Consider the following 25,804-nt stretch of genomic DNA (forward strand, 5'->3'; position numbering starts at 1 on the left):
TGGTTTGCAAACTAATTGCAAACACAAAAAGAGGCGACACTTATTGAATAAATTATTGGCTGTGAATTATTGGCACAGCCGGCAAAGTTGGCCATTTTAAAAAGGAAGAAGTTGGAGTCTTTCTTTAAGGAAATATATTCAAAACAGGAGCAGGGAATTTTCTCCCACTGAACTCATTTCACTGTTTCATTTCCATGTATATGTCGATCTTACCTTGACTGAGGGGCACATCATGTCAGAAAATGTACAAATAAGATGGCCAGACCAATATTCAATAAGATGACCATGCAGATCATGATTGTGTTAGGTCCCTAAGGGAAAAAATTCAAAGCAAAGTATTAACCACCATGATTCAAATGCAGACATAGCTACAGTTCCCTGAGCTACCACCCAATTCAAAAGACACTTTTAAACCAATTTCTTTCAAAAATGAGTGCCTAAGTCTAGACACCTAAATAACTGGCCTAATTTTCAAAAGTGCTGAGTATCCAGCAGTTCTCACTCTTGTCCTATGATTAAATCTTCTTCGCTATGTGACCAGGCTGAAAAGACCATGGCAGTCTCTCTGGACTTGGGCAAACAACTAGTACAATTCATTTCAAGTTGTTTTTCAAAATTCCATTGCCTCTGCCACAAATTGTCCATGTTTGCAATGTTGCTGTTTTTAAGAAGAAAAACACTTTATTTTTGTTAGATTGTCTTAATTTGGGACTAGAAGAGAAAACAGCATGTTGAGAAAAGAAAAGCCATTTTCTTGTGATATTGATTTTCCGTCATTGTTGTTTTATTGTATTATTTGATGTTCCAACACTGCCATGGGGCTGGGCAAAAACAATTTTAATTTCCTTGTAGGTTGAGAGATAGATGAAGCACACGCTTATTTTACACACCCACATCTGATGTGTGAAAACTATTCCAGGAATAGAGAGAGACAAAGGAACATTTTAAATACAATGTTGGACAATAATTTTCTGTGTGACGATCTCTTTTTCATCCAGAGGCAGGACTGGCTGTGAAAGTTGCTTTGGGAGAAAAAACAAACAAACCCCTCTTACAAATGGCTATGGGATCCAAAAGGGAACTGGATGCATGTAAATGATTACATTGCACAAAAGCCAGAAGTTGTGGATCAATTTTGGTCCCTTTAGTGTCACGCGTGTGAATTGCATAGCTAGACTGCAGCAGCAGTTGGGGTTACAATGACCGGGGAAAGGAAGGCCATTACCTGACCTGGGGCAGGAGAAAGGAGCTGCTAACAAAAGTCATCAAACTGAATGCATATTACTTTCAGGCTGAAGAGTAACTGGATTCCTTTTCACTTTTATACAGTAACCTGAGGCTGTAACGATCAGTCACCCTCACATGCTTGTCATCAGGGACGCCTCAGACTGGATCAGAATAACTTTTAAACTTCTGCCTTCAAGCCATGAGCCCAAACCACAACCCCAGATTCAACTGCCCCCAGGACTTGGGATCCTGATCTGCTGGCCAGCCCCTTCCTCTCTAGTGGGCAAACTTAAACCTGGCATCAGAACACAATCAGGAGCTTCAGGGAACATTCAGATCCCAATTTCAGGGCAGGGGCCTGTCCCACTATCAGGGAGGAATGACAGTCCAGTGGTTAGGGTGGTAGCCCAGAGCACAGAAAACCTGCATTCAATTCCCCACTCTGCCATAGACTTCCTGTATGACCTTGGCCAAGTCACTTAGGCCAAGATTTTCAAAAGCAACTAATGATGCTGAGTGTCTGAAATTTGGGGAGCCTAGCTTGAGATACTGGAAATAGGCCTGATTTTCAGGGGATGAGTGTTCAGCACTTTCTGAAAATGAGGGCCCTTTACATTGTCTCAGGTTGAGGCACCCCAAATTGAAGCATGTGAAATCACCAGTTACTTTTGAAACTCACAGTTGGTCTCTCTGTGCCTCAGCTCCCCATCTGTAATAACACAGAGACATTGGGAGGTTAAATATAGTAAAAAGATTGTGAGGCACTCAGGTACTATGGCAACGAGGGCCATAAAAGTACCTTAGATAGATTATGTGGACAGGGGTTTTGTGATGTGGGCATCCGTCCACTAGGCCACTATGGTGGCTTTAGACCACGGTTCGCTTGATACAGGCCACCAACCCATCTGGTGGTAACAACGGCTTTTGATTAGGAAGAGGTAAGCCAATGAGGATAAAATAAGAACCCGCCCTTTCAATCACCCAAACCTTGAGGCAGAAAGTCAAACCCAAACTTCATATGACAGTCAAAACAATTAATATTTGTAACAAAAGATTCCAAGCACCTCCTTCACCTGAGACTGGAAGCAGAACTATCTTTAAATCAGATGAGAAACACCATCTTTGTGGTCCAGCTTAATCCTGCAGACACTGGGAAAGCCGCTTCTTATGAGGGTTCCAGCCCAATTTCTAGGCCGTAAAGGTTTGAAGAAGCCTCTGAAACTCTAAGTATCTAAACCTTCAGACCCTTTTGAAGTTCACCTGTTAATATTCACTGCCCAGTTGTTCCAGATACAAACCAGTGAACTGGAGGTGAAAGGTCAATTCCCAATCTCCTGAGCCATCCTGGTCGCTAGCAGAAAACCTTGCATTCGGCATGGATAAAACTATCCCAGAGATCTTTCATAGTTTCATAGATTTTAAGGCCAGAAGAAACGCTGGGGCATCTGGTCTCATCTAAAGTTATATTACATTTAAATTACCTCCAATTAACCAAGATACTGGCAAGATGCTTCACTAGAAGTTGAACTCTCAAACCAGCCTTCCAAAGTGCATGTGCAGATTTTGTACCCACACTTGCACCTGCAAATTGGTGAGAGGTGTGCAACCACCCCAAGAGAATGCACAATTTCAAAGGCAGCTTTGAAAATCTTGCCCCACACGCATAAAATTCCCATTCTAATAAGGCTACCATGCAACATCACCTCTTCAAATTCATCCACTTCCTGTGTCACTGCTTCAGGGGAAGGTTCCTTCTTAGCTACCACTGTAGGTTCAGGTTTAGCCAGAGCCTTGGTCTCAGTCTTTTGCTCAGGCTTGGCTTCAGTTGCAGCTTCTGTTTTCACGGCAGCCTTGTGCTCGGCTACATGGTTTTGCTTCAGCTCTTGTTTATGTTTGGGCTCTGGCCCGGACTGCTCTGGTTTAGATTCTGCTTTGGGCACTGGTTTCTCTTCAGGTGGTGGTTCCTGCTGAGTGATGGGTGTACCTCCCCTCCTCTGAAGTTCTGCTTTGTGTTCAGTAGCCCTCACGTCAGTTCTTGGCTCTGGGGAGACCGACTTGGTAGGTGATTTGGGGACAGGGAATGGTTCTTCCTCAAAGTCCAAGGGGGGAGTGACTGGGGAGGTCCTCACTGCATAGCTGTGATAGCCTTGGTATAATTCGACATCAGGTTCTTGCACTATCCTCTGAAGGGGCTTGATCTCCATCTGGTCTGCTGAAGTCCTGGTACTGCTGAGCCGAATGGAGTTCTGTGAGGCAGGTCTGCTACTGGCTGCTGCCTTCTCCCCATGTGCCAACAGTGCATTGGATGGTGTGCTGGGCCTACTTCCTGTGAGGCTCCCGTCTCTGCTGTGATCCCCATTCCAGTTGCCGGGGCTGAGGAAGCCATCCCTCTGTGAACTCTGCTTTGCCCGCTTTGCCTCCGGCGGCGTTCCAGCAGGACTCGGAGATGGCATTCGGGCTGGATTTTCCTTGCGGTTGTCAGAGTCTTTCTCGTGGAGCTGAGGGTTTTCTGGAGGGGTTGACGGTGGTGGTGATTTGGTTGGTGGCAGTACTGCTTCCATGTTCGCCACATTCTCGACATTCTCAATGATCTCCTGGAGCAGCTTCCTCTTCTGGTACTCAGGGCCTGGAGGAGAAGAAAGGAAGAGATTTACAGCATCCTCTATGAGTAGTTGGTCACCTTCTGCCTGCCTCTTGGTTCTCATGAGCTAAAGGGTCTACGTAAACACATGCTTAAGGGCCCCTTCCAATTCTTGTTATCATGTGGGAACACAAGGGACCTACTTTTCTGGTGCTCCATGACCTGGCAACTGTTTTTGAGGGTGCAAGTTTGTGCCTGCATAAAACTGCATCTACATTTTTGTGTCTGTACTTCACTGCAGGTGCAAATACTACACATCAAATGACCTGATTTGTAGGTACAAACAGGAAGTTAGATTCTCTCTACTAATATGCATCACAGACCCAACTTTGCACCTCCGAAACTAAATATCTGAAAATCAGGAACAGGGGGTTTTCAGAATCATAGACATTATAGATGGGAAAGATCCTGTAGTCTAGTTGGATTGGCCGGGATTGCTCTCTTCAGTTAGAAGCAGGACCTGCTCACAGACTGTAATGTCTACATTGTCACTTTGCCAAGATCCTAGCCTAGGATAAGGTAAACAAGAGAGAAAAAGTGGGTGAGGTAATATCTTTTATTGGAGCAACTGCTGTTGGTGGAAGAGACAAGATTTTGAGCTATACAGAGCTCTTCTTCAGGTCAAGGTAACGTAACTCACTCTGCGTGTGCTGGATGGTTCCTGCAGGCCTCCTGCCTGTACTCGGCCATGTGCCGTTTCTGACATGGACTCTATATAAAGCACCAGGTTCAAGTAACTAAGCCTTTACCTTAAAATATTCTGAAGCCCACTTATGGGGACTGTCTAGTTCCATGGGAGACTGTCTAGGTCAATAGTTTGGATGTGACCCAGCAGGAAGATTGTGTACCACCCATACTATATTTTTAAGGACAGCCCTGATTTTATGGGTTCATCCTGTGTTCTGCAAGGCCAGTCTGATACAGGCACCAGTCGGTGATTCAACACATTCCTATCTGAAACCGGCACACAGACCCTGCAGGGTTCCACTGAAAAAATAGATAATATGCAGAACGACAAGAAGGTTCTTCTCACTTAGAGAATATTATTGTATTTCATTCAAGTTCCTCCCAAACCGGCCTTTTGTTGCATTTCCCAGCAGCTAAACAGTCCTGCTGCATTTCTCCGAGTGACTTAACTAGCTGGGACTTTTACTGAAGATGACACCCCGTTCCGGGTTAAAGGATACACTGAAAAGGCCAAGAGAAGATTCTCTCCCTCTCTGTTAATAAACCTGTCAACTAAAGAAAAATCCCTGCTATTCTAGGGAGAGGGAAATAAAAATTCTCCCATACACCTTTGTAGCTCCTTTCACCCAAGAAGCAAAATATTCTTTACAAACAATCAATATCACAATCGCAGCTCAGTCGAAACACAGTGAGGTAGCTGCTGTTCTCTCCATTACGCAGATGGAGAAGCTGAGGCATAGAGATACAAGGTGATGTTCCCAGGTCACACAGTAAGTCACGTGAAGAGCTGGAATAGGATCCCAGAGTCCTGACTGTGAAGAGTACATACCCACTGGTTTGTACTTGACACGGCTCAGCTGTGCCTTGACTGCCGCTACTAGCATGATGACAGCAAGTGCGAGTGCGTGTACACGCACTGGAAAATCAGTGTAGACATAGTCTCAACCTCACCTTCCTGACTTTCTCCAGATCCCTTCACTCCCCTCCTTCTGAAACAAATGTGAATGTCTCTCACTCTTATATTCTTTGTTCTAGTCACTTGCCCTAGAAATTTGTTCCATGCATTGATTTCCCTTTGCCTGAAGAAAGGACTTTCTAACCATCTCATGTGAAAAGAGCCAGGTTGGATTTTCTGCAATACATCTAAACTCCTAAAATCACCGTATGTTTTCAGAAGAGATTCACCACACATTGGAAACAGACACTTATCTCTATCTCTGACACTGCCCTTCAAACAGACAGCTAAGGGAAAACTGAGACAAGGAGCTATAGGTCAAAACAAAAAGTCATTCCCTGGCTGGACTTCCCTGCACCTGTACAGGGAAAGCCAAATGAGTCATCCAGGCAAAAGGGCCTGCTGTGACAGCCAAGTGTGTAGATGAAGCCTGGCTCCGCAGACCTGTGCAATGTTCAGCTAAGTGACCTCTGGCATGGAGATCCTGTTCAGAACAGCAGAGCAAAGACCCATCACAATTCCACAAGGTGACTCCAGGCTTTAGATTTCACTCTGACGTCTGACCTCATCTGACTTGCTGGTGTCAACACATCTTAGATCATTGTTTGCCTATCAGTAAATCTTTGCTTCTCGGTAGCCCTGCACAAAGACTGCACAGCAAGTCCCCACCAAACAAACCTGCTTATATTTTGAAGTACAGTAGTACAATCTGGCCTCTTTAAAACAAACAACAAAACCCTACCAACCCAACATGCCCTGCACACGCTTCTCCCTGTGGGGAGATGATGAAAAAAACAAACAACAAATAGATGCGTGGTCACATCGCTTAAAGCACTGCTGGAAGGTGTGATACCAGGGGGCAGAGTGCAGGAATCTGAACAGAATGGGGTAGAGTCGTTGGCCTATGCCAGTTGTCAAAGGGCAGCAGGCAAAGGTGAGGATGCAGGGATGGTACTTTGGCCCCTGGTCTACAGGAGGGTGGTTATTGTTACTGATATTACAGTGGTGCCTAGAGGCCCCAACAGAGACCAGGGCTGCATTGTGCTAGGTGCTGTACATACACATTGTAAGAGACGGCCGCTGCCCAAAGCACCTGCAGTCTAAATAGATGAGACAGACAAAGGGTGGGAGAGGACACAGAGAGAGGAAGTGATTTGCCCAAGGTCACATAGCAGTTTAGTGGCAGAGCCCTAGTGCCCTATGCAGGAGACCACATCATGTTCCCACTGGTTGCAGCTTCCTTCCACTCCACATGGTCCCAATCCAACACCCCTGCTAAGAATCCTTCTGAGAGGTGGTGGAGAAGATGGAGTCTGTTTCGTCCAGTACAATTGCCAAAAAATCCTGCCTACACTAGAGCAAACAACCCGGATTTAATTAGAGGTGGGTGCCTAAGTGAAACATGTCTGTGGCTATTCATCTGAGTAAAAGACTCTATTCACTCTGAGTTCACGCCCTTTTGTGGTCACTTTCTGCCAGTATTTCAGCAAACAAGTGTGCTGGCCGAGACAGTGAATTTTAAGGGACTATTCAAGCATATCATTCATGTAAAGCAAATTTTACATTTGTAATCCTGACTATTCAGACCAGAAACCTGATTCCAAGAGCTCTGCTTAGCTGGTCAGGGAACAGAAATACTCCAGGGGTCCAGTTTGCGTTTTGAACGTCAAATGCAACATGCTGCCTGTGACTGATCAGCAGAGCAAGAACCACTGGCAGGAATTACTTGGCGAACCATTTTGAACAATGAATTTGTCCAGCACCTAGCACAATGGGGTGCTAGTCCACAACAGGAGCTCCTAGGTGCTGTGGTAATACAAATGATCAATAATAATTCGAGCCAATCTTAAGCTGCAGTCTAGGAACAGACTGAAGCAACACACATTAAAACATTATTTGCTCTGAATTATGCTTTTGGCTCCTGTTCAAGCCATGCCACCTACAACTGTCTTTGGAAGCAGCATCCCCTGTGTGGTTCTGCTGATCCTGAGAGCTTCTGGGGAACACAGAGGTATGTAGCAGAGTATGTGCTCCAAAGGAACAGGGCCTTTCAGTCTCCCTGCAGTGGACTATCTAGCCGTTCAATCTCTTTTTCTCCCTTCCTCCAAGTATTAACTGAGGTTTTGAGCCTGGCCTGGAAGTTGATTGACTCCTGCTAAAAAATCAGTGGTGTGAGCAGTATGCTGCTAACTCTGGCCTGTATAGGGTGACTCCTACCAAAGGTGGGGGTAGGGGAGAAGTATAGGATTTATTTTAGCCATCCTGCCCTGCCTGCACGCTCCTGTCAATCATAAAGAGACCCATTCAGGGCCATTTATTTCTGGCTGCAACTAGATTATTTGGAGGCCATTTCACCAGTTGTTCAGTCTCCTCAAAATAGCGCCCAGCGGCCTCCCCACCTGCCTTGGGTTCCTCACCTCTCAGCTGGTGCCGTCTTCTCCCTCTGAATAATTCACACAAGAAAAATCAATCTCACAAATGCCGGCACTCCCCACCTCTCTCACTCTCCGGCGTTTGCTCAGCCTGTGCCTTGTCGCCTGCCTCTGAGTGCGACATTTCAGCGAGGCCCTTTCCCTGCGGGATTTTTGCCCCTTTTTGTTACACCCGTGATACTGGCTGGGACACTGTGCAGAATACTTACTAAAGGGCTGGTGCGATTTGCACTGGCAACGTAGGCACTCTTTTTGCACCCGTCTAAATGAACAGCACTTTGTATTTCTAACTACTTGAGTGGCACCCACAAAAGAGGGGCAGCCCTCTTGGGGTATGTCTTCACTGCACAGTTACCAAGGCCCCTATCTGGGTTTTAGCCCAAACCCCCCAACTGTCCACACAAAAAAACCTCTGACCTGTGTTTGGAGGTGCTTTAAGTCTGGGCTGGTTGGCCCGGCTGAGAGTGTGGGTTAGAACCTGGGTGCTTCACTCAAGCTGGAAACTGCTCACTTTGTAGTGAGGATGCAGGCAAAATCACTCAAGTAACGACAGTCCTCCAATGCTTTCCCACGATTCCACCCAGGGAAGAGACAAGTTCTCACACAATTGACATAATTAACTGGGAATGACTCCTAGAGCCTCTCAGCACAGAGAAAAAATGGTTACCTGCCTTTCGTAACTGTTGTTCTTTGAGATGTGTTGCTCATGTCCAGTCCATTCCATTCCATTCTAGGTACGCGCGCGCACATGTGCGTGAACATCAGAGATTTTTGCCTTAGCGGTACCGGTAAAGCCGGCTGTAGCGCCCTCTAGATTGCCGCACTTATGCAGCGGTATATCCCTACACCCTCTCAGTTCCTTCTTACCAACAACTCCGACCAAGGGGCAGGAGGGCGGGTAATGGAATGGACATGAGCAACACATCTCGAAGAACAACAGTTACGAAAGGTAACCGTTTTTTCTTCTTCGAGTGCTTGCTCATGTCGATTCCATTCTAGGTGACTCGCAAGCAGTATCCATGGAGGTGGGCTTGGAGTTCATCGTCGTGCAGCTTGTAGTACAGCTCTACCAAAGCCGGCAGACCTTTCAGGAATCGCCCCTGCTGGGTCAGTGCGTAGTGCAATGTGAACGTATGGACGGATGACCAGGTGGCGGCCCGACAGATCTCTTGGATCGGCACCTGTGCCAGGAAGGCCACAGAAGACGCCTGTGCTCTAGTGGAATGAACCGTCACAGCCACTGGTGGGGGCACTGTCGCCAGCTCCTAGCACTGGCGGATGCACGCCGTGATCCAAGACAAAATTCTCTGGCCTGACACCTGGCAGCTCTTCATCCTGTCCACGACAGCAACAAACAACTGCATAGGGAACGGCCGCATTCTATCGATGTAGAAGGCCAGCGCCCGTCTGACGTCCAGTGTATGCAACCTGCGCCCCTCATCTGATGCGTGAGGCTTTGGACAGAGGACTGGTAAGTAACTGTCCTGGCCCATGTGGAACTGGGAAACAACTTTGGGCAGAAAAGCCGGATGTGGGTGCAGCTGGACCTTGTCCTTGTAGAAGACCGTATAGGGTGGCTCCAACGTGAGCGCCCTGATCTCGGACTCCCGACGTGCCGACATTATAGCGACCAAGAAGGATGCCTTCGAGGGAAGGAGCAGGAGGGAGCAGGAAGCTAGGGGTTCAAAAGGAGGGCCCATGAGCTTCAAGAGCACCAGATTCAGGTCCCACGGGGGAACCGGGTCTCGGACGTGTGGGTACAGGCGCTCTAGACCTTTCAGGAATTGTGCCGTCATGGGATGGGCGAAGATAGACCTGCCCTGAAGCGGAGGGTGGAATGCAGAAATGGCCACCAGGTGCACCCTGACCGAAGACAGCGACAAGCCCTGGAGTTTTAGATGCAGCATACAGTCCAGGATGTCCTGCAAGGAGGCCTCCTCAGGACGAACACACTTATCCAAGGACCAACATGCGAAGCGTTTCCACTTGGCCACGTAGGTAGCCGTGGTGGAAGGTTTCCTGCTGCCCAGCAGGACCTGTTGGACTGCTGCAGAGCACTCTCGCTCGTCCATGCTTAGACACAGAGCAGCCACGCCGTCAGGTGCAGCGACGCCAGGTTCAGGTGCAGCAGATTGCCGTGGTTCTGGGATTGCAGATCCGGACGGAGAGGTAACTGCAGCGGGTCGGCCACCGAAAGACTCAGCAGCCTGCCGAACCAGTGCTGGTAAGGCCACGCGGGGCAATGAGAATGATGCACGCTCTGTCTTGCTTCACCTTTAGGAGGACGCTGTGGATAAGCGGCACTGGTGGAAAGGTGTACATCAGCGCTCCCGACCACGGGATCAGGAAGGTGTCCAACAGGGAACCCTTGTCCCCGCCGTATATGAAGCAGAACACGTGGCACTTCCTGTTCTGCCTGGACACAAACAGGTCCACCTGGGGAGTCCCCCATCGTCGGAAGATCAGATTGACCACCTCCGGATGGAGTGACCACTCATGGCGAGAGGAGAAGGCCCTGCTGAGGCGATCTGTCAGGATGTTCCTGGTTCCAGGTACGTGAGCGGCCACCAGGTGGATGGCGTTCTGCACACAAAGGACCCAGAGGCTGAGCTCCGCTTGCCTGTTGATGTAATACATTGCGGCCGTGTTGTCCATGAGGACCTGCACCACCTTGCCTTTCAGGTGGGACAAAAATGCCTGATAGGCCAGGCGCACCATCTTGAGCTCCCTGACGTTGATATGAAGAGCTAAGTCGTGCTGCATCCACCGACCTTGGGTGCTGAGCTCGCCCACGTGGGCTCCGCAGCCCAGAACTGACGCGTCCGAGACCAGAGTGAGCGACAGTGATGGGGACACAAAGGGAATCCCCCGCAGCACTGACTTGGGGTCTAGCCACCAGTTCAAGAGCGAGAGGACGTGGTCCAGCACAGTGACCGCTCGGTCTAGGGGATGCCTGCTGGGAACATAGACCGTTGCTAGCCACATTTGCAGGGGTTGCAGATGAAGCCGGGCATGCCTGACCATGTACGTGCACGCTGCCATGTGGCCCATCAGCTGCAGGCAAGTGAGGGCCGTGGTGATCGGATGTCTCCTCACGTGGGCAATGAGATCCACCATGGCCTGAGAGTGTGTTTCCGGAAGGAAGGCCCAGGAATTGAGAACCACTCCGATAAACTCTATGCACTGGACCAGTGTTAACGTGCACTTTTCCGTGTTTATCAACAGGCCCAGGTCGCTGCAAGTGGAGCATACCAGATCGAGGCTTCTCCGCACCTGTCCCAGAGACCTGCCCTTGATGAACCAGTCGTCAAGGTACGGAAAGATCTGGACCCCCCGGCGTCTGAGGTAAGCCGCTACTGGCGCCATGCATTTCGTGAACACCCTGGGGGCTAAGGACAGGTCGAATGGTAGCACCGTGAACTGGAAGTAGCACCCTGCCACTATGAAATACAAGAACCGTCTGTGTCCTGGGAATATGGAGACATGGAAATAAGCGTCCTTTAAGTTGAGAACGGAGTACCAGTCCCTTGGATCCAGGGAGGGGATAATGGAGGCCAGGGAGACCATGTGGAACTTCAACTTCTTGAGAGACTTGTTGAGGCCATGCAGGTCCAGGATGGGTCTGAGGCCCCAGGTTAGCCTTCGGGATTAGGAAGTATCGGGAGTAGAATCTTCTTTCTTCCATGTCCTGAGGAACCGCCTCCACAGCCCCCAACTGCAGAAGCTTGTCGACCTCCTGAACCAGGAGTTGCTCGTGAGAGGGATCCCTGAAGAGGGACGGGGAAGCAGGGGAGTGGGAAGGAGGGGTATTCACAAACTGCAAGGTATAGCCCCGAGCTACTATGTCCAGGACCCAGCGGTCCAAGGTAACCCGCGACCAGGCCGAGTGGTAGGGAGAAAGGTGGTTGAGGAAAGGATGGGCAGGATCTGGCCAGCTGACTGGGGAATTGCTCTCAAGTGCACCCTCAAAACGATTGTTTTTAGCCCCCCTCAGGTGCTTAGCAGGTTCGGGCTGGGCTGGGGAGAGAGAGGAGGAAGGGCGGCAACGGCTAAACCCGGTGTCCCTTCTCCTTGCATGCCCAATGAACGAAGGGTAGCCTTAGTGTCCTTCAACCCGTGTAGCCTGGTGTCCGTCTGATCGGAGAAGAGCCCAACTCTGTCAAAGGGGAGGTCTTGAATTGAGGCCTGCATCTCCTGGAAAAGGCCCGCCATTTGGAACCAGAAGTTGCGTCGCATAACCACTGCCAATGCGACAACCCTCACTGCTGAGCTGCTGCGGTCCCTTCTTATACCAGGGTACCAAACTCCTGAGCCTGACCCCAAGGAAGAGAGTCCTGGAACTTCTGGAGGCTGTCCCAGAGGTTAAAATTGTATCGGCCCGGCAGGGCCTGATGGTTTGCCACCCAAAATTGTAAGCTGACTGTTGAATAAATTTTTCTGCCAAATAAATCAAGTTTCTTGGCTTCTTTGTTCTTGGGGGTAGAGGTAGGGGGGACCTGCTTGTCCTTCTCGTTGGCCGCTGACACCACCAGCGAGCACAGGGGAGGGTGGGTATACAAGCACTCGAAACCTTTGGCTGGCACAAAGTACTTTTTCTTGGCCCGTTTCGAGGTGGGTGGGATAGAGGATGGGGTCTGCCACAAAGCCTTAGCAATCTTGAGGACCCCATCATGTACAGATTGGGCAATCCGGGGGAGCGTGGAGGCTGAGAGGACATTGAAAAGGGTGTCCTCCTGCTCCGCCATCTCCTGCACTTCCAGCCCCAAGTTCTGGGCCACCCACCTGAGAAGGGCTTGGTGTTCTTTAAAGTCATCTGGGGGGCTGGCCCTGGAACGTCCCACGACTGCCTCCTCCGGAGAAGAGGAGGCGGCCCTGGCTACCAGTGGAGGCGCCGAGGGCTTGGCAGCCACTGGAGAGGGAGGTTTGGGGGTGGGCACCGGATCCTCCACCCTGACCTCAGAGCGAGCTTCTGGTATCGGGCCTGGTGCCGGTGGGGCCGTCGATCTTCGCTCTGACACGGCCACTGATGCGTGCTGCGAAGGAGGCATTGTCATCACCAGAACTCCCTATGCTCCCCAATATGGCCACTGTGTTGGCCACTGGCCTTGCTGCCACTGCGGTGCCGTGGACGGCAGAGCAGTTTCCGGTGCCCAATCCCATCATGGAGACTGAGGCAATGGGCTGAATTGGGCCTCTGCACCAGAGGAACCACTCTCCAGCGACCAGGAAGGAGCCATCGACTCCTGGGTCTGCTTGCTGTTTGTGGCTACTGGTGAGCGCTGGCCACACGTAAGTGACCGGTTGTTATACTGGGGAGAATGGTCCCACTACCGGGGAGAACTGGCATCAGGGGGAATGGTGCCGCGGAGACCGGTAACACAAGGGGGAGCGGTCCCACGCTGCTGGTGACCAAGACCGACGTCTAGATGCGGATCAGCGAAAGGGCGAACTGTGCTCTCTCTGCGCCTGGGTTTGGGATGACGACAGTGCAGGCAGGATGGTGGGTCCCAGTCTGCTCACCAGAGTCAGTGATGGACCTTTAAGAGGGCTAAGAGCTCCAGCTGCAGAGGCAGGCTTGTGTTGCTCTGGAGAAGGTTAGCGGACAGGCCTGGTCTCTCTACTGGATGACCCCGGGCCTTCTTGCTTGGCACTGGCGGGTGCTTCTTTGCCTTCTTCTTCAGCACCAGTGACAGCGAACGTTGCCAAGAGGAGCTGGGCGCCGGTGGCGCACTGCGCACAGAGGCCGAAGTATTCAGTACGGCCTGCGCAGAGGGCTCGGAAGCCGGGCGGGCAGCGAACTCCATCAGGAGAGCCCTGAGGCGAATGTCCCTCTCCTTCTGGGTGTGAGGCCGAAAGTTCTTACAGATTTGGCAACGCTCCTTGATGTGTGATTCCCCCAAGGCAGCTGTTGGGGGGTCATTCACAGGCATAGGTCTGCCACAGACCGAGCAGGGCTTAAACCTGGGAGCTCGGGGCATGCTGAGACCTTAACTATCAGCTAACTATGCACTTAACAACTACTTAACACTAACTACAATCAAACAAAGGCCTGAAGGCATGAAGTCCAATGGGAGAAACTGCTAGCTCTTGACAAGCAAGAGAGGCGCTCTGACTGACCACCATGGCAGTAAGAAGGAACTGAGAGGGTGTGGGCCGGCAGTGCCTGATAAATCGCGGTATGAGCATGGCACTCTAGAGGGCACTACAGCCGGTCCTTTGGGTACCACTGAGGCAAAAATCTCCGACGGCCGCGCACATGGGCGCACGCACACCTAGAATGGAATCGACATGAGCAAGCACTCGAAGAAGAACCACGGGATATGCCCCCAAGGATGCATGGTCAAGTGCAGAACCAGTGAGGACACAGTAACATAGGTGTAGCTTTGCTGTGGGGATGCTAACAGCCAGGCTAGGCTAATCAGGGTGCTGAGACTTGCGTCCCAATCCCCCAAGCTAACTCTGCAGTGAAGACATACCCTTGGGAACGTAGCTGTGTAAGTCCAGGACTCCTCTCACAAGAGCTAGGCAAATAATGGACTTTTCAGTTCACTGATCGTTCCGAAAAATCAGGACAAAAATTGTTTCAAGTCTAACCAAAAATGAAATTTTTTGGAGTTTTCAGTGAAGCAAAAAGTAAAAAAAAAAAAAAAAAAAAAAATCATTTTGGCTTGAAAGAAATATTTTGGTTGACCCAAAATGAAACGTTTGGTTTTTAATCTGAGCAGTGCTTGTACATTTTTGCATTTAAAAAAAAATAAGACAGAAATGTTGCAATAAAAAGTCATTTTGACCCCAAAACCTCAAAACATTTCATTTTGAAAACATTGACGTCAAAGGTTTCGACTTTTTCAGATTTTTTCCATCTGAACCAAACTGACAAAATTGACATGAATTTGCGAAACTTTTGCTATTGCCAAAAAGTTTCATCCAAAAATTTTTACCCAGCTCTACCTCGCACCCATAACAGAGGGGGAAGGATGCATCTACAATGAGACATCACACTGCCAGATGTGTGCAACCAATCATGGCCTGAATCCGGAGGAGACAGCACTGTGAATAGAAATGACTGATGTGTCACGTGATGAGAAGTCATGGGAGTTACTGCCATGGGTTGAAACCATGCAAAAGCGAATAAATGACATTTATTTTCTCTTTTGTGTACATGTGATTTCTGGGTCTTTATTTGATCCCCATAAACTCAAGTCTGCAGATAAACTGGAGGTTGTTGTATTATTTAAAAATCACGTACTTAAAATAAAACTCAGTAAAAGAGAGAGGAACAGCCTGACATAAGAAAGATTGACATGAAGAAATTCCATTTGTATAACACTTGGTTGGAATTTGATTGCTAGTGGGCCAGATTCTCAGTTACGCTACGTTTATGCCCTTTTAAACTGGCAGAGTGGTATAAAGGGATTTGAGTGTAAATGAAAATTCAGGCCATTACAGTTTTGTTTACAGGTGCATGTTTTCCTGGTAGTGTTGTGTCATTTTGCTTTTCTGTACTCCACTCTCTCAATAAAACATAATTTGCATTAAAAAGAGAGCAAAAGAAGGAAAACAGGAATGCTAATAAAATATTAGAAGATGCAAGAATCTGATGTGACTCTAAATTCAAAAGGCATTTAGCTGATTCAAGCATTTGAGGTTTGAAGCAGGAATGACATGCTGTTTCAGCCCGGGGAGGGGGGGGGGGCATTTTGCAAAGAGTGCACAAATTACATCATGGAACCACCACAGATGCAAAAAAATCTAAATATATACTTAAAAAAAAAACCCACACTGGGAATTCCAATTTCCTCTTACATGCATGCTATAAATACCCTGGTGTGTGCTAGGTGAATTGTGGAACCATAAGTGACAGCTGACAGTCTCATGCTGGGATCAAATGAGCTATTGTTAACTGAAGCGTCATATGTTGGCTCACACACATGCCAACGTGTGATGGTGCTTCCCAGCTTAAAGCCAGCTACAACAGAATTGACCATGCTTTGGGTACCCAGGAAGTCCTCCCACAGAGTGATGTATCTCGGCTATTAAAGCCAGGGACAACAGAAGTCTGCAGGGAATTTGGACAATATCTGTGGGGATTTTTCTCCTTCAACCTGCAGAATTTCTCTCTGTGTTGGAGAGGAGCAATTTTTCTTTCCTACTGTGTGTCCTGTTTTCATGTTAATACCAGAGATCATTGTAATCCTCAAGGTATTCAAACCAAAGGAGAAGTAAGCATCACAGCCTACTGGTTAATGAAGGGGATTGGGAGTCTGGACACTTGGGTTCTATTCCCATCTCTGCTACTGATTTCCTGTATTACCTTAGGCAAATCACCTAGCCTCTTTGTAAATTCAGGCACTGAGAGGTGGAGTGACTTGCTTGAGGTAACAAAACAAGTCAGGAGAAAGATGTCAGAGTTAGGACCGCAAGTTGTCTGCACTAGCCACTAGATCTGCTCCCTCAGTCGACAAAGTCAGGTTTACAAAACGTAAGAAGAATGCATTTCCAGTTGGCTGTAATTCGGCAAAGTTTCTGGCATTTATGATCAGGTTCTAGTAGTAAACATCACATCTATTAACTCCCTACTGCTCGATCTCAAGAAATAGCCTGCCAAGGATTTTCTTAACAGAATAATCTGCATCTGTGGGAAGAAATTAAATAGTAATGAATGATAATATTTTGCAGTAGTAACTTTCTCACCGCATTTTATAGGCATTAACTAGCTAAACCTGACAACCCCCTGTCCAGTGTGGAGACACATGAAACTATGAATTCCTCTGGCAAAGCTGGACCAACAAAAATCAAGGTAAAGCTCTTCAAAAGTGCAGGCCTGCATATGATGAACTGCTCCAACACCCAATGCACAAGCAGTGGGTTATGGGAACACAACTGGGGCCCAGGCAAATCTGCAGCCAGACCTATAGAAAGGGCGGGGTGAATTGGGGGGGGGTGCGAGCACCAATTTCTTTAATTCTTTATTTGCTTCTTTTCCTCCAAGTCTTTCTAGCCCTTGCTGACCTGGGGAGCAAAAAGCTTTTGGGAAAGTGTCTTGGGTCAATATCACTGAGTAAACTGGCCAGTCCACATTGTACCAATGGGCTGCGTTCGACCCCCTGGGAAATCGCAAAACACTCCTCTGCTCTTCTCAGCCTCTGCTTGCACCCTCCCGCTCCCTGCTGATTGGGGCACAGCACCTGAGGATTAAGTAGAAGCTGCTCCCCCAGCTTACCTGGCTGATAGAAGTCTGGAGATAGTTCCCTGGCCATAGTCCTGGCTACGCTCGATTCACTGTTAGCTGCCTGAGCTGCTTGCTCAGCTCCATCTGCCTTGGCTTTGGCATGGGAGGTCCTGTGAAGAAAACACCATCATGACATTAAGTATCTCCCGAAGCTATGATCAGCATGGCCCAAGCACATGGCATTGGCTACACAGAGAACACTGAAGAATTAAAAATCTGGCACCTCATTTCCCAATAATCCCTTTGACAAGTGGACTGAAGGAGCAGTGAAAAGTTTACCAGCCAACTAGTCATTTTCCTAGGATGTTTCCTGCCACCCCTACTGCCATAGACCTGGGCACCATTACGTAGTTAAAAACAGCCATGATTATTACCCATCGACAGGTGGCAAACTAGCACTGCACTAAGCTAACCCCACCTGCCAGCAAACAGAAGCCACCCAATGGAAATGAAAATCCACAGCCTATGGACAGCCAAGCAAAACGGAACAGACTGGCAAATAAGTTAGTTGCACAACTGCTTAAGCATAGTGTGTGTTCACGTGCACACCTAGCTGTGCATAAGAATAGGGTAATGGTGCTTGCAAATGTGCCTAATTAGCCAGTAATTATGCTAACAAACGGCACAGCTCTATTGCATGGCTTCCACACCTTCAACCTTGGGGACTTGGAGCAGGAGTGCCCCAGCCAATTACACCTGCTGTAGTGGGACACGGAAGGAAAGGCCCCCTCCGAGATGTGGCATCCTTGCAATTCTGTAGGATGGGATTCCATTTCCATAGCCAGGGAACACCAAGGAACACTCCTTTCCCCTACCTTTTGTCAGTTTGTTTGTATTTAAAATTATAAGTTCTTGGGGCAGGGACCATGCCCTCATATGTGTCTTGCACAGTTTGGACACTTATACAATGTACATGACAACAACATTATGGCCTAAGGGCCAATTGCAGCCTCAAAAGTCTCGAGTGTGGTACACAGAAAACTTCATCTTTCCTGAATAGGAGCAGGCTATGGAACTGCAGATCCCAGCATGCAACAGTGGGCAAAGTTTGGCAAGTTCTGTCCTGAATGCCTCTCAAGTGACCATAAAAGAAACAAGAGTCCAGTCTTTCAGGCAGATTCCCCTATCCATACCAACCTCCAGAGCTGCCCTTGTAATATGAAAACCACCAGCGGTGGCACAGATGTCTCCTCTTCCATACCTTGGCTTCTTGAGTCCTGTAGAGAAACATCTCCTGCTTGCTTCATAAGGCTAACTAAGTTATCTGTCTGTCTGTGATATTGCTAAGATACCTAGCATTTTGGTCCCTATGATCTTCACATGAGAAGTTAAGCTAGCTTTGGAACAAAGATGCCTGTTTCGTATGAATAGGGTGACCAGATGTCCCGATAAAATCGGGACTGTCCCAATATTTAGGCATTTGTCCTGATATTTCACACTCCAGTGGGTTTTTATTATTTTTTTTTGCTCCGCTGGTGACCCCCTCCCTCCCATGTGTCCCGATATTTTCTTCCTCTCATCTGGTCACCCTAAGTATGAAGCTGACTTCAACAATGAAATTGAGCCTTCAGAACAGAAGAGACCAATTCTGTGCACACACAAGCCACCCTGTTCCATCCCAGGCTAAGGATACTTGTTTTCCTAACACTGTCATGAAGACCAGATTTTCAGCAGCTTCCAGAATCACACCAATCCATATTCGTGGATATGTAAATGTGCATATACAAAACCACATGTATTTGTATGCATAAGGACAGTTAGATGTATGATTATCGATCTGTATGTGTAAACATGAATACTATTAATTACAAGCATTAATTCAGCCTTGCAATAATCTGTGAGCTAGTTAAGTGACATGCAGTGATCCTTTTCCCCACACTGATACACAGACCCCTTTGGGGTGAAGTACAGATGCTGTTTGATGGCACACAATGGTAGAGCAACATCTCAGAACTGGAACTGAGGAAAGATACTGTATTCTGCAAAGGGAATTTTAGATAGAATGTAATCACCAGAGTTTCAATTTAGCCAGGACACCAGGATTAATTCTCTTTCACCAAATCCCCACTTACATATGCATGAGGGGGGAGGGGGTTGGCGCACACAAATATTGCTGGTGCAATAAAAGAGGCTGCTCAAATTTTGCCCCCAAGTTTCTTTACGATGAAAAGCGAGAGAACTTCCATGATTCTTGGTTGCAAAGATTATGGAAAAGAATTAAATGGCTAGCATGTTCCCAAAACTTCATGCTCAGCAATGCTGTAAAATACCTGTGAACTAGAAGGGCATTCTGACTCTTAACATGCAAATGACCACAATATACATCCCCCCTATGCTTCAGAATTCCTATATCTGGAATCATCTCCCTTTATGTTGAAAACAGGAGTCATCCTATTGCTTACATTTACCCATCACCTTCCTTCTTAGCTTGTAAACTGAGCTGTCTCAGATAAAAATTGTAGAAAACTGTTTTTCTGTCCAAAATTATTAGAGCTCCTGAAACATCCAGAGACACTAGCTGATGAGACAGAAGTCTGCAATTTTAAACCTCGACTGCATGCAGGAGATCACGGGAAGCTGTAAACAGAGAAAGTGTCTCCTTTTTTGGTAGCATATAATCAGTGTGATTAATTCCACTACAATCTGGGGAGGGCCTAGTGGCATATTTATGTGCTTTTCGTGCCTGGGGAATCAGGGTGGATTCACAGTGCTCAGCGCAGAGCCTGAAAGCAGCCTTCACTTTGCAGAGAGGTGCTCCTTTTAACTCTCCAAAGCAATGCTCCGGGAAAGAGTGAAGTTTGACAAACACTAACAGTTCCGCTCTTGCACTTGGATCCCGGAGGGGGCAATCCAAACAGGAGTCATCCTATTGCTTACATTTACCCATCATCTTCCTTCTTAGCTTGCAAGCTGAGCTGTCTCGGGTAGTTTTCTACAATTTTTGTTTTTCTGTCCAAAATTATTTTTCGCACTTGGATCCCGGAGGGGGCAATCCAGAGAAAGAAGCCCAGGCTTTAGCTACTAAATTAGGGTGGGAATCTCAGCACTTGCCCTACAGTGTCTGAGGACGTTGTCTGCCCCATTGATCAAGTGGTTGAAGTTGCATGCTTGGGGCTAGAACGGGCCACCCTTGTGTGTGTTGGTGAGCGCTCATTCCCTTGTTGTCCCATTGAAGAGGATGGGCCAGATCTTCTGTTCCTCCAGCATAGGGACAGAGGGGCTTTAAGCCACCATTGCAACTTCCACATTCCTGAGCTTCTCTTGGCCCTTGTTTTAAGTCAGAGCTGCCTCATGGCCACCCTAACTTATACTCATCATGCTGTGGCCATGTCCCCTTCCTCCCCCAACACACCCTCTATGCTGGGGGCTGTGAGAGAGGCAGTGTAGAGCCATTCTGAGGTACCATGATCCCCAGAGGCCATCTCTGCTAGGTTTACTGCCGGTAGAGTGGCATGAAGAGGCTGGAGCAGAGCACAGACTCTGGTCCAGTGGGACCACTTGTGGGAGCACGTGCTTGCCATGGCTAGGAAGGGCTGCACAAATCCAGCCCTTGTTGTGGTATCTGGCTCCTAAACCAAAGCCCAGGGTTTGTGAAGAATGGGGTATTGGGATGTTCAGTAGCAGAATGTCCAAGGGAGAGACATATGATAGAATAAGAAACAAACATTCTCAGACTGGGAGACATCAGGCAGGCACATTCCTATTTGCAGCCACCTCGACTTGCCATTCTGGGGGTTAAATTGGATGGAGGGTCACCTCCCTATCATCAGCAGCCTGCTTGCCTTTAGTATATTGTGGTATGGGCTAACATGATAGTGGGGCCTCGCCCTTAGGTGATTAACTTGAATGTACTTTTAGGGAACTAAAACTAGGAACCAGCTCTGGATGTATTAGGGCTTGTCTACACAGGGACATTGAGGATAATTAATCCAAATTAACTAAAGATCTGAACTGAAGTGGATTAGTTAAACTGCATTAAAAACCCTGTGTGAACACCCTCATTTAAAAGTAAAGTCGCCTTAATTCAGTTTAGTTTAATTCACTTCCAAAGTGAATTATGCTAAATCGAATTAAGGCCACTTTCATTCTGAATAACTGCATCCACACCGGAATTCAATGCAGTTTAACAAATCCACCTCAAATTCACACTGTTAGTTCATTCAGATTTATTTTCCTGGATGTCCCTGTGTAGACATGACCTCAGTCTCTCCCTGAAGGGCAAAGAGAGGAAGTGATTTGCCATGTGATGAGATACCGTCTTATCCCCTTTCTAGAGTTTGCAAATTGACAAGGCCTGAGACATAGTTGCCATCAGTCATGTCACATACTGATTTATGGTGAGGCGTGGAAAGTCAGAGCTTTCAGAGCTCCTGTCTCGCTCAGGCTTGGTCAGCACAAACACCCCAAGTGGGACATTGCATGGCTCAGTTATTAGAACAAGCTACTCAAGCAGAGGATGGTGAGGGACTTGGAGCGGGTGCATACGGCTCTACCACGTTGATACCCGAAAGTGGGCTTCCCTCCTCACTGGTGCGTGAGGAATGCACACGCTAACATGTTAGCAACAGCCAGTGCAGATACCCCAGCTCATTCCTTAATGCACCAGGATGAAACACAGCTACGGCATGGCCTGGGGGGTTACACCAGACAAGACAACTCCTGATTACGCTAATCCTGTGGCAGTCCCGGTTTGGTACACAGAGGCTTCCCTTCCTTCTAACAGGCTGCTGTATCTTGTGCTTATCAGACTGCTGCGTGGGGCTCTAGCGATGCTTCCTCTGAAGTAATACAGTTCCTACAGGCCAAGACCCAGGCCAGGCAAGAACAGTACAGTAAAGGCAGCCTGAACCATGTGACCTGGTGCAATGATCCTGTCAGTCCTCCCAAGCTGAGCACAGCTGGGCTGAGTTCAGTGCTTGGATGAGGAAAGCTGCAGGGCCTGGTGATGGCGATCCAGACCTAACCCTAGCATAAGCGGGTGCAACACCTTTGAAGTCAATGGAGCAACTGCGGAGTTACACTGGCGTGAGAGCAGAGCCTAGCTACTTCCTCGAGGGGAACTGCACAGGAGTTCAGGTCTGGAAGAGAAGGAGAGCACACTACCCAACTGAAAGGGCAGCAGGTCTGTAGCTCAGCAGACTGTAGTCGCCTCACTGGGATGTGGGCGGGGCCAATCCTGACCTCAGTTATTGCAGACGGTGGAGTGAATCTGGATTCTCACCACTGTAACTGGTAATCTGCCCCCCCTCCCCCCCAGCACATAGTCTGAGTTTGGGGTCCTCCAGGGGCTGCGTAAATAAGAGATATTGTTATGCTGGCGGCTGATTCCCCTCGCTTTGTGAGGCTGGCCTTTGCCTCACTCCCACTGATGTAGCATTTTCCTGCAATTCTTCTAACACCATGAGCTTGGGGCCTAGGGCTACAACATGCTCTGGAGCTACTGCTTAGAAACTGGCACCTTACTCGCATCACGTGTTGAGACGATGAGTCTATGATCTGCCAGGCGCTGGGAGCCTGAGCAGCTGAGTCAGCTCTCAAACCTGTGCCTATGCAACTCAAACAAGCTCTCTTCCCCACGGGCTTTTGTCCACCGCTTCAATGTCTGATTACCCCACACAGACATCAGGACCCTGCTCCCACGTTAAGATGCTGGCTCCCTGGACTTGTGGGCTACCGTGATTTAGATAATTTATTATAGCACAGGTTCTGGGATTAGTGCCTGGGTTTTGCAGACCTTGATGGGCTTTGGAGGTAAATATGTTGCATTCAGCTTCCACCGACAGCGTGCTCATAGCCAGGTGATACTGGGACTGTAGCGGCCAGGAAGGTATGAGTGGAGATTGCCACTGTTCATTACCATCTGAGGGGGACCGCTAAGGATTTATTAACATGCTGGGCTGGTGGGTGGGGTGGGGAGAAAAGGCACAACTCTACAGCAGAGGAGCTTGTATTCAGCCAGCTGCACTAGGATAGGAACAGGCATGCAATCATAGTGTTTGTTGGCCAGTCAGATGCTGGTTAGTGATTCTGAATAATAACAAAACCTAGCTCTTACAGAGCCCTTCTGAAATTATGAATTCTTTGTATTACCATAACACCCGGGAGCCCCAGGCATGACCAGGCCCCCATCGTGCTAGGTGCTGTACAAACACAGAACAAAAAGATGGTCCCCGTCCCAGAGAGCTTGCAATCTAGGTACAAGACAACAGGCAACAAGTGGAGAGACAGACGGGAAAGCACCAGGAAACAATGAGACAATACTGCTCGCTCAGCACGACGGGCAATGGACTCAGCACACCAGCCGCCTAACCATTGCTACATTTTTTGTAGGCATCACAGCCAAGGAGAGTTTTAAGGAGGGATTTGAAGAAGGACAAAGAAGTAGCTTTTCAACTATAGACCTCAAAGTGCTTAAGAGGCAGCAATTTCCCCCAAGGCTAGAGCTGGTAAAAAACAGGAACACTTTTTGCAAAAAAATTTAGAAATTTGAATTTTTTCAGCCAGCTCTTTAGCTGGTCAAAAACAGGGTGAATTTTTCCTGAAAAAAGTGACGTTTTTCTACCAACTCTATGCAAACATCTAGTGCCACACCAGGGAGCAATTCAAGGGGAAGACAAGCAAGGCAGAATATTTGCGTGGGAAGGAAGGTGCTGCAGGGACTGGCACCTTTGAAAATTCCACTCTAAACTTACCAGCGCAGAAGTCAATAGCTCTTCTTCAAAACAGAACTACACAATACACAATCCAAATCTAATGTGTAACAGTAAATGGAAAGGAAGGAAAGGGCCCCTTAAAAATCATGACAGAACTCTCTGTCCCAACTAGGAAGGCAGTGATCTAGGAATGCACCCCTGGGGACAGCCAGCAGCACCTACATATTAGGGAGCACAGACTTCAGGTTGTAGCAGTGGAGAAGTTCTCTTCCTAATTTCAGCTTCCCAGTCGGCACAGTTAAAAATAGCTTGCATGAATTCTTTGGAAGGGGAGCACTCGTCTAAAGCAGAGGTCAAGAGGAGATGTGCATGTGATGCATGCTGCACACTGCCCATTGCCTCTGGAGTGCACTGCCCTGTATTTTAGTCCCCCTTTCAGGTGCTTTGGGGAGCTGGCATCCTACTATTGATCCAGAATCACTCTTTCCTGTATGGTGATGCTTTTTGCTGCTCTTGAGCCGCCAGCATGGCTTGAGATTTAGCTAGCACTCCATTTGAGAGAGTAGAAAAGCTCTAATGCTGTAATAGTTTTTGTACAAGCGCAGGGATACAGCACCATTCCTCTCTTTTCTGGCTGACTCCCAGTAGTGCTGCTGCCCAATCCATTCCTCTGATTGCTACTAAAATCCTCTGAGGGTATCGGAGCTGAAGTTGAGCCCGATCACTAACAGGTGAGCCCATAAGCCAAGCCAATAAACCTGTCTTCTTGGACTGTTCTTGTGTTTTGCGCATCCACATTTCGTTGGACTGTAGATGAGATTAGAATGAGTAAAGAATACTGCAAATGCCAGAGACAGCCCGAGAGCCACTTACAACCTACAGGTGCTGAGTTGACCTTGTAGCCAGAAATAGTGGAATAACTCAGATGCCTGCCCCAACTATTTCACGTCCGGTAGGGAGAGTTATTCTGTACATGGTACAGGAAGTACAGCCCCATTCAGCACAGCTCTTACCACTCAGTGTTTTGCCTTATCAGACTGATTCAGAGACCTCCATCAGGAATGACTAACTGAGCCCCTTTTTCCTGATCATTCCAAATATCACTGGTTCAAAAATGTGACATGAATTTTCACTAATTAACATGTTAATGAAAGGCAACTTGGCTTCTCTGATCAACCCTGTTTGTTCTGTTGTTACAGTCTATTCTCGACGCACACCTACCCCGTTTGTTTCATCAGCTTGTTGTGTCCTGTCTCGTAAGCTCTCTGGGGCAGGACTTTCTTAGTTACTAGTTTGTACGGTGCCTAGCACAATGAGGCCCTGGTCCTCTCTGGGATTCCTAAGTGCTACCATAATACAAATAATAATATGAATGCCTGTATATTACATGCATTAATTTGACAGGTCAGATAACCCTACATATCATGCATGTAACATGTTTGTTGGCCTTTGGTTTTCAGAAAAGTTGGATGTGCAAAATGAAGATAGAATTGCACATCTAACTGAATGCACAATTGCTGCACTTGCAAGTCCAAACTCGATAACTGTATATACAAATGGCTGATTATGTTCATTTTGAGTGTGCAAGTACCTGATTTTGCATGTACAATCACTCTAACTTCACCTGCAAAGTGCACATCTAACTCTTCTAAAAGTCTGGGTCTTGATGGCTGCTGTCCATTTAATCAATAAATGCCATATTTGGTACATTGCAGTAGTAGTGTATAGGGGGCGGGAAAGATATTGTATATTTCAAATATCAAGTCTATTGCATTTTGTCCTTCCCAGGACAATGGGAGCTGCAGGAAGCGGCGCGGGCTGAGGGACGTGCTGGCCAGTGCTTCCCGCAGCCCCCATTGGCCTGGAGTGGCGAACTGTGGCCACTGGGAGCTGCGATCGGCCGAACCTGCGGACACGGCAGGTAAACAAACCGGCCCGGCCCGCCAGGGGCTTACCCTGAACAAGTGCGCCCCTAGT

At 48.1% G+C, this 25,804-nt stretch overlaps 1 protein-coding gene across 1 annotated transcript in view; it reads right to left on the bottom strand.

The window, feature by feature from the left end:
• Positions 1–230: 230 nt before the first annotated feature.
• The window catches only part of JPH2 (junctophilin 2), a 58,081-nt gene continuing 32,507 nt past the window's right edge, over positions 231–25,804 (bottom strand). Inside the window, exons 3-5 of the mRNA XM_065414756.1 lie at positions 17,166–17,284; positions 2,931–3,853; positions 231–311 (exon numbers count right to left, since the gene is read on the bottom strand). Of these exons, the coding sequence (XP_065270828.1) occupies positions 231–311; positions 2,931–3,853; positions 17,166–17,284 (1,123 nt within the window). The remainder of the gene's footprint in view (positions 312–2,930; positions 3,854–17,165; positions 17,285–25,804) is intronic.

The sequence above is a fragment of the Emys orbicularis genome, chromosome 12 (assembly GCF_028017835.1).
Source record: "Emys orbicularis isolate rEmyOrb1 chromosome 12, rEmyOrb1.hap1, whole genome shotgun sequence".
Taxonomy (NCBI): Eukaryota; Metazoa; Chordata; order Testudines; family Emydidae; genus Emys; species Emys orbicularis.